Consider the following 9,884-nt stretch of genomic DNA (forward strand, 5'->3'; position numbering starts at 1 on the left):
ACATAGAAAAATACTTGCAGAGATTTGTAAGATTTGGGCGGGTCCAAAAAAAAGTTTGACGCCTGAAATGATGGCAAGCAAGTGTGAGACAGCCTTGAAGCCAAAGGCAAAGCGGCTGCACTTCGCAGCGCTACTTATCTTAATAAATAATAAATGGAAAATAATTGCTGGCTGTATTTTAAAAGTTACTTTTGACTTTACGCTATGAGATATTTTTAGCCTCCTTAATAAATTTTAAATGTCGCCGACGCACGATTTTCTAATCCGCATCTAAATGTCGGAATATGTACGTATATAAAATTTGAGGCTCAAGCTCTTAAGCCACCGTGTGTTGTGGTGTCTGGTCGTCCATCAGGCATTGTGTTCATTGCTGACCCTGCTTTCATGAATGGAAAGAGCTTTTCACGTAGCGTTATCATTCAAGCTTACGACTTGTTCCTGCCAGCACAATCGGTGCGTATGGTTTATTTTTGTCAGTCGAGAGGACTCTGCTTTTGAATTGCTTATCGAGCTCAAAGTAGCAACTGTAGGCAAGATACTGACATCACTGATAGTATTTATACTGGGTTCTAAGTATCTACACAAAGTCTTTCACTGCTGTAAAGTTAGAACTGCCAAAATAGATGGGTGTTCTAATACGCGAATTCTTGTTGTGTGTTGGCCTAATTCATCGGTAGGCAAACGCTTTTGCCTCATTCTTCAAGCTGTAGAATTCTACGCTAACGGCCGGGGTTCAAAAATATATGAGATTTTTTCACCGTTGTGCGATCCAGGTCCGCTAGTTGAAAATGAAATAAATATATGGATGTAATTTTACTCAAAATTATGCTCGCTTTTCTTAATTTTTTAATTCATATTACATTTACTTTAGATTCAATGTCACTCGAATTTAAGCTCTAATATTTATAAAAAGTAGTTTACTCCACCTCCATCTTTACAAATAGGTATGGCCTTGTCCTGGCCCGCTACAGCCGTCATCCGGACATCAAGACCGCTGGCATGTTTGGCATGCGTCCACTTGTCCTCTTCACATCTGAAGAATCGCATTATAGTTTCATCAAAGCCGCCCATTGGCTGGGTTTAGGCGCCGATAATTGTGTGGTCGTTAAAACAAATGAATATGGTCAAATGCTGCCAACCGATTTGGAGGCGAAGATTGTGAAGGCACAAGAGGCGGGCCATGAGCCGTTCTTTGTGAATGCTACCGCTGGCACCACGGTGTTAGGGGCATTCGATGATCTCAATGCAACAGCCGATGTGTGTGAGAAATATGGATTGTGGTTGCATGTGGATGTGAGTATTGCAACGATTCTAACAAAAAGTAATACAAGCATAAACATATGTAAATATCTCTAGGCATGCCTAGGTGGTTCAGCTCTTCTATCCTATCAGAATCGTCACCTGCTGGCCGGCCTTGAGCGCACAAACTCTTTCGCTTGGAATCCACACAAATCACTCGGTGCTCCACTACAATGTTCGCTCTTTATCACGCGCGAACGTGACCTACTCTCGCACTGCAATAGCACACAAGTAAATTACCTCTTTCAGCAGGACAAATTTTACGATGTCTCCTATGACACAGGCAATAAGAGTATACAATGTGGACGCAAAATTGATGGATTTAAATTTTGGCTAATGCTGAAAGCTCGTGGCTATGGTAGTTTTGGACGGCTTCTCGATCATGGAATAAATATCTCGAAAGTGCTAATTAAGAAAATAAAGCAACGTGGAAGCGATCGTTTTCGTTTGGTTCTGGATGATTTTCAATACATGAACGTTTGCTTTTGGTACATACCGAAGGCGTTAAGAGGTCTCGAGGAAACTGATGAGTGGCGGGAACGGCTATTTACGGTAAATTATTGAGTACCCATACCCAAGAGGTATAGTATTTTTTTACTATCTATAAATATTTATTAATTTTTATTAGGTTGCGCCCAAGATTAAGGAGCGCATGGCTTATAGCGGCACAGTGATGATCGGATACACGCCATTGCAATATCGCGGTTTGGGTAATTTTTTCCGCATGGTTTTCACTTGTTTTCCCGTATTAGAAGAGCCGGAGCTTGATTGTATTTTGGACGAAATTGAGCGCTTGGGTGAAGAGTGCGAGTATTAGTTCAATAAAATGAGATTCGTTATGATTTAAGATTTGTTGTACACAAAGTGATTTTGGAATAAAAGAAATAAAATACTCGTATTTCATAAATTTCATTTTTTTATTTGGCAAACTGCAAACTGCTCGAATTGCCTCTGTTCTTTTCGAAGTTCTGCCAGTTGTTCATCCCAAACAAGAGCTTATACATTTGGTCCTTCCACAGTGTTCGTCGGTAACGCTTACGTTGATTGTCCATCGGAGGGTGTGGAGTCGAAGGATCTTTTCATAAGAAATGTCCAGGCAGTACAGACGTTGTAATTTTATGCGATTGACTATGCCCTTGTCGATATAGAGCTCGGAAAGTAAGTTTAACCTTCATTTTCGAAACTCTTCGACCACGGGAACAGCGTCATGGATTTCACGTGAAATCAAACCTGTGGGACTGCCTTCAGCTTTTAATACTTAATCGGGAACGGGGTATAGCTCATATTGATCCGGCACACAGTGGAGTCATGGGCTATGAAGTGGCAGATATTCTCGCGAGAAAAGGGGCTGCACTGGGATTCAGAGGCTCAGGACCCATTACGGGTCTGCCGTGGAGCTCCGTTAGGCGAAACTACTATATCTGAATGAAGAACGAAGCGCAACATTACTGGACAAATACGGAAGGTAACAGAGAGGCCAAGTCCTCCATTCCTGATATATCAACAAGGAGAACCGAAGAATACCTTCACCTCAATTGGCATGAAGTAAGAATTGTTACTGGCTTTCTTACTGTCCACTGAAGGGTAATGAAACACTTGTCAAAGGAGTAGGAGTTGTTAACTCTGACCACTGTTGGTTGTGCAACGAAGAACACGAAACAGCAGAGCACATTATGTGCCCTCACCAGGGGCTGGGTTCTGTAACTGTGAGAAAATGTAGTGTACACCGAGTGCAAAACTCACCGAATAAAATTCAGTGAGTTTTTTGGAAGAGAAGTGTACACAATTTTGGCGGTTAAAACTCATTCTTACACTTGCTTAATCGCAAAATGAGGAAGTGTACACAACTTCGACAGCGAAAACTCCTTCTCACACGTCCTGAATGGCAAAACGAAGAGTGCACAGAATAAGCTGTGTGCGTGACGTCGTCTTGGTGCAATTGTTGATTGTGGAAAACCAAATAACGATTTAACGGGGTACGGTTTAGTTATTTGCCCAATGATTTCGGGCTATTATGTCCGAATGGGCCTGCACTCTATTGTACTTTTTTGTCAATTTCGGAGTGAGCCGGAGTTATATGCACAATAAATGATGAATACATGTGACAATAGAAAGGAAAATACTGTTTAACGAGTTTACATTTCCCCAGGGGTATATGGAAGGTTTCGAGGGCTCAGGCATGGGCGTAGCCAGGTAGGGGCAGGGGGGTGCTCGAGCCTCCCCCACCCCCCACGCCTAATAGTTAAAGAACTACAATATAATTGTTTGGATGCCGCAATACAAATAAATTTTAGTAGTAGAAAGACTAGTGGAAAAAACTTTGCCAGCAAGAATTTGCAATTAGGAAAAACATATCGAGCCCTAACCGCCAAAAAAACGTAAGCGACATTTTTTTTCAAAATTTTATTTTTGATGCAGAATTGCATCTAGATGCTCTAGGGGCATTTCTACATCAAAAAGAAAATTTTTGAAAAATATGTCGCTTACGTTTTTTTTGGCGGTTAGGGCTCGATATGACTGTGGCAAATGTTGGATTTTTTGTCGACGATAAATTGAATAAACAAGTTCGTTAAATTTAAAAATGTACAAACTGGAGCGATTTTAAAATGAAAAATGTTTGTAAATACTTGTTTACTTAATTAATTTAGTTAATTCTAATGATTTGAAAGGTACTCGGCTAAAAAAAACTTTATTCGTAATCGGAACCAAAGACGATATAGGAAACCCGACAGTTACTACGAAAAAGAAATTGAAACGTATGTTGAAGAAAGCTGGACTAACAAGAGATATGCATGCATATCTCCCTGTTGTTTGCCCCTTTGAAAGAATTTTAAAAGTTCTATACAAATTTTTTATGTTTGAAATGCAACCGTGGACACTAGCTGGCAGGGAAACTTGCAAGTTCCTGCAAATTTGCGTTCGTGCAGAAATTTGCAAGTTTCTCTACTTGAGAGAGAATTTGGGAGCATTTTTTCTTACTATCTGACATTTTGAACATTACTATCGACGAACAAACCTTTTGTCTTCACAGAGAGTTTCGCTTTACAGGGAAATTTGTGCTCTTTTATTTTCGTTTTCACAAATTCCAGTTTTGGTTCTTTTAATTCAAGTTGGCCTCCGGTTTTTGGAATGTAAATAGGTTCTCAGAAAAAAAAGTTTGTTTAAGAAAATACATATGTGTACATAGTGCTTGAAAATATCAATTTTTCCCTTACCTTAAACCTTTAAGCGTGGGCAACAATGCTGGTTTATAATTAAGGCAGAATTGAACATGCAAATGCATTGGAAAGACAATACCTGTAATATATATCCTATGTGTTGGCACTATATCCACCCAAACGCGTGTTAAGCAAACAGTGAAACAATTCGTTATTTTCTAAGTTTGCGAATAAAACAGCAAAATCTCCGCTACGGGGAGCGAAATCGGCCCAATTTTATATAACCCTGCTATTTCTAATAGATTTTGGATCGCTTAGTCAAAATTGGAAATATGGAATATTTGAATTTTAAGAACACAAGGCAAATAGCAATATCGGCTAAAAACGGCTAATTTTTTTTGCAAAACGGCTAACAAATCGGCTGCCGGCTAAACTGAAATTTTTCCGGCTGTTTGCTATCGCAACCGGCTAAATCTAGCCGGAAAACTACTAAAATGGCAACACTGGTTTTCAGTGATGTCGCGTCACGCGATGGCGCTCAACCGCGGCTTTGCTTCTTTTCAAGAGACTTGGAGTAATAATTCGCAATTGTTTATTCAAATATTTTGTAATGTTAGCCATTTTTTCTAGGTCCACTAAATACCACAAAAAGAAATTGGAGGGCCCATAAAAAATCGGTAGTAAAAAATAATTGGGTATTATTATTGGAAGCCTCCCGAAGAGAAACAGAGTTTTCTGATCGAAAAGTATTGGTTTTCAAAAATTCTATACCATTTCTAAGAAACATTGTTTTTTTCCATATAAAATACATGGAAAACTTTAAGCGCTTTAAGCGACCTCTATTTAAATACTTTTTGATTGCAAAATAAAAACAGGGGTATCATGTTTTTCGGTATAGAACAATCCTAGACAATTCCGACTTTCCTTTTTTTTGGACCACCCCAATGTACCTATGCACACGTTCAAATAAAGCTCTTTGCTGTGCTTTTGGGAGGTTATACTTGAGCGCGCATTTAAATTAAAGCTTTAGCAGGCATGTACATATGTAAGTAAATATTTACGTTTTTGCTGTCGTAAGTTACGACTCGTAACTTATGAAATTCCATCCAATGGGAATCAACCATACTAAATAACCGTCATGCGAACAATAACCAGGAGCAACGCAACCTTAAATCAATATTAATGAAGAACAAATGAAAAACGGTAAAAGAAAATCGTATAAAAACATTAAAGAAAGAAGCGAAGAACCACCTATTCCACATGCATTCTAAAAAGTGTGTTAACTAAAAATCTACAATTTTTGATATTTTGAAGTAAAATGTATGTGCATATTACCATTAAAATGTAAGCAGACCAAATAAACTAAAGCAACATCCCAGTAAATCAGAGATGAAAAGGAGACGACTGGAATGAACTTTGTTGAACTTCATTGCATATGTAAACAAACCCTCCTTAAAATGGAAGCACATCGCGCGCCAATAAGTAGAAAAGGAGACGCCCCAATAAGTAGAAAAGGAGACGAGACAGCAGTGAGCCACTAAAAACCAGAAAAAATAAAAGTAGCAATGCGAACCCATGAAGACTATACACGAAGTGCATTTAGTGAAGTGAAAAAAGAAAAACCTTTAACCATTCCATTGTAGAAATTGGATGCGCATGCAGAAATTAATGCTGGCGACGCGCCACAAAAAAAAAAATCGCACACAAAAATAAAAGATACATACATATAATAAAAATATAAATATTGTGAAAACAAAAGAAATATTAAACACAAAGCAATGTCACGCTGTGGAGATCATAAAACACAATTGGCAAACATAAGGAAAAAGTGAACTTAGCAAATGTGAGCGTTAATTAATTGGGACGATTGGTACCCGTTGAGCCGCATACTCATTTTGGAGCGACGTTGTCACGCATGCTCGGTACGTGCGCGTTGGAGACATGTGCTTGCCGCATGCAGTTTACACTTCGAGTCGCCAAAATATGGATGGCTCTTTATGCTTACATATGCATGCAAATATGTACATAGGTATGTACATATGTATGTACATAAGGCTGGGAAGAGTTCTCAATCGAGTGGGGTTAACTATGCTAGTGATCGGACACCACCTAGTAGGAATGTTAATCCTTTTTAAGGTCCCAAAAATCTCGGGATTATTGGCACATAATCCCGGGATGTTAAAAATTTGTAATTTGCACTGATGGCTATAATAGAAACTCATTTTATTGACCAGTATTGGCGATATTTTTTATTTTTTTATTTAATAATTAATATTTTTTTATAAATGTCTAGCTCATTATACATATAACACGCGCGATAGTAAATTTTAAACACAAATATCTATATATGTTCGCGAAACCATGTAGCAAATATAGTAAATTTGCGTTTTAGTTCAGAGAAATTCAGAGAAATGTGCTTACAGAAAAAGTATGGGTATCAAATTAAAGAGGATATTCTGTTGAATTTAAACAGAGTCAAGTTTTTGGTGCAGAAGGACTGGTAAGTATTGAAAATATCCTTTTAAATTTTTTTTGTTGTTTTTGAAAAATTATATGTTTCGTCCTTCTAACTTTACCAGCTTAAAAAATTACCTACCTATTCATTCTAGTGAATCAAAAAAATTTTAATTATTTTAAATTCTAAAGAAATTTCGTCTTGCATTCGGTACCCATATTTTTATTCTATATTATGCATTGAATTTTTTAAATAATGTTTGGAATTAATCGTATCTTTAATTCTGACGTCAGAGAGAAAAAATAAAAACGCCACTTTAACTAAAAAAGTAGGTTTCAAACCCATTTATTTATTATTTACTTTATGGTAGGAGAGCTTCTCAACAAAAAAGAAGCAATTTTTCGATTTAAGTTGTTGAAAAGTAATGAATATCCAAATCACGGGACTAATCCCGGGCTCCCGGGATTGCGATAACGACATCCCGAAAATCCCGGGGTCGGCTGAAAAATTAACATCCCTACCACCTAGTAATCGGACACTTTTGTCTTTTTTGCCTGAAATAAGAAAACCGTTGATAAATAATAGTTTCGTTCCTCAACTTTTCTGGATAAAACCTGTAAAACTGTCAAAAAACAAAATTGCTCTCGGAGTAAGAGAAAACCCAAAAAGTACGGGAACGCTTTTCGGGTAAAAACTGGTAAAACTGTCAAATACACAGTGGGCGCCATTTTTCGTTTACACAGCAGTTTTTTATCATTTGCCGAGCTGCTAAATTATTTATTTATTTATTTATTTATTTCAATTACGGTACAGATCTAACACAACAACCAGGCGGGCACAAATGGATTTAATAAATTTAACTAGTTACTTACTTGCTATTTGAAAATGAAGAGTCGCATTAATTATAAGACATATATAAGACAAGATATAGTTGAGAGGAAAATTGTAGAAAGAGGCTAGGTATTTGAGAATAGAATAAGACAAATGACAGGAATAAGGTAGGAAAATCACAAAAAACTGCGATCAATTGGTCCCCGCCTGGGCAAAATGTCGATGCAATTATATGCAAATACACAAGCAATTTAACAAAAATACTTACAAAACTTGATATTTCTTCGCTGCGATATATTTAAGAAGGTGAAATGCAGCTGATGGTTTGACACCTTACCAGATTTTACCAGCAAAAATTCTTCGGGTAAAATCTTGCAACTTCTGACAAAGAGAGGATCGATTTTACTCTCCCATGTTTTCCCTACTTTACCAGAGAACCGAGTACGGGAACGCTTTCTGGTAAATTCCTGTAAATTCTTGCAACTTCTTGCGAGTTAGGGAACGCAACTAATAATAATTTGAAATCAAAGGAGACCTTGATTTGTTTTTAAATGCTGCACGGCTTTTACTGTAACGCCATCACTTTATGTGTTTGCTTCAAAGTGTGAAAACGTCCAGATTTTTATTTTTTCGTTAGTGATACATAGTACATTTAGCAACGTACATTTAATAATCAAATTCAAGTAAAATTAGTGACAAAAAGCCCGGCGACTAAAATTATTACAAAATAACGCGATTTTATTAACCGGACACCCAAATTTTTCATTACTGTAACAGTTTTTAATCCTCTCGTGGACAAATTTGACATATTTTTAGAATGAATAATGCGGATTCAGGACAAGCATGCTCAAAAAGAAACAAGGGAAACAGCTTACTTACAGGGAAATAATAGAATTGGAACAATGGTATGAGCATTCGCAAAGAAGCTAGTGTTAAGGTATTCCGAAGTCAACTGCCCAATACCGTGTTAAATGCAAAGTTTCTGAGTCTAAATATAGTGACGGTCCGAAATTCTATTCTTAATGCAGTTCAAAAAATCATAAAAGATAGTGGAAGGAGAACCCCATTCACAGATAGTAGACCTGGTTAGACGAAGCTAAAACTATTTTGCAAGCGCAAGCGCAGCGAAAACTGGTCTTCGTGTGACAGATTTTACATGGACGAAACACACAAGTTTTAGGTAGAAAATCAGTTTTAGCAACGAAAACATGCTTTCGATGTCGGCCCGAACATGGTATAACTGTAGTTAGCGAAAGGCGAACAAAAATTATTTAATAATTGGGCCGGTTATATAAAATTCGGTTTCGCCCGAACCTCGATACATATATATACAGTATATATACAGTGATTCAAACAAATGACCACGTGTTGATTTCCTTTAAATATGCGTATCTAGTGCTTCCACCTTGTGATACCGAAGTACTTTATGGTAATTTGTAGGAAAGGATCTCGTTCCGTGACATTCTCAAAGCCATTTACATAAACCACTCACTGTTATCTCCAGCACTAAAATTTTGTGACGATAATTTCAGCCTGGTAAACAACCGAATGAATATTTTAATGAATTTTCCTCGCAGACATTCTGAGTATAACGCGCAAGTAATATCTGTTCAGAGTACAATTAACAATTGCCTGCCTGTTTTAAAATCCCAAAACGTGTCGACAGATAATTGAGACAACGGCAACCCAACGTTAATATTTGCACAATAAAGCACTGCGATTTGCGTTGTAGACTTCTATCCCTGTCTTGAAACAGAAGTCTGAAAAAGAAGTCGACGTGATGAGCAGATGTGGTGATCTCCGAAATATCAGCTACATATGTATAACTTTTACCGCTTAAAATTTGTTTGCTTTTTCCACTTTTTTCTAAAAACAAATCGTTCTATAAATCTAAATAACACTGTTGAAACAAATATTATAACGCCACAATAATAATCATCCAAAACTCTTTCACTTTGGGAGCAGTCATAGCCATTCCGAGGAGATCTCCCCTCATGGTCTCAAATGGACGACTTTCTGACGACCAAAGAAAAATGCTCCCAAAAAAAAGTCGACCTAAAACTTCTGTAATTAAGGGTCCGTATGAATAAAAAATAAGCAATTGCTTTTTCTAAAATATCAGACATTATACTCGATTTATT

General features: G+C 37.3%; 1 protein-coding gene across 1 annotated transcript in view; it reads left to right on the plus strand.

Annotated features, from left to right (window-relative positions):
* The window catches only part of LOC118739166 (cysteine sulfinic acid decarboxylase-like), a gene marked incomplete in the record, with an annotated part of 9,577 nt that extends 7,371 nt beyond the window's left edge, over positions 1 to 2,206 (plus strand). The window contains 3 exon segments of the mRNA XM_036470351.1: positions 945 to 1,293; positions 1,357 to 1,851; positions 1,928 to 2,206. Of these exon segments, the coding sequence (XP_036326244.1) occupies positions 945 to 1,293; positions 1,357 to 1,851; positions 1,928 to 2,116 (1,033 nt within the window).
* Positions 2,207 to 9,884: the final 7,678 nt, after the last annotated feature.

The sequence above is a fragment of the Rhagoletis pomonella genome, unplaced genomic scaffold, assembly GCF_013731165.1.
Source record: "Rhagoletis pomonella isolate Grant_MI unplaced genomic scaffold, Rhpom_1.0 Rhpom_scaffold_00005, whole genome shotgun sequence".
Classification (NCBI taxonomy): domain Eukaryota; kingdom Metazoa; phylum Arthropoda; class Insecta; order Diptera; family Tephritidae; genus Rhagoletis; species Rhagoletis pomonella.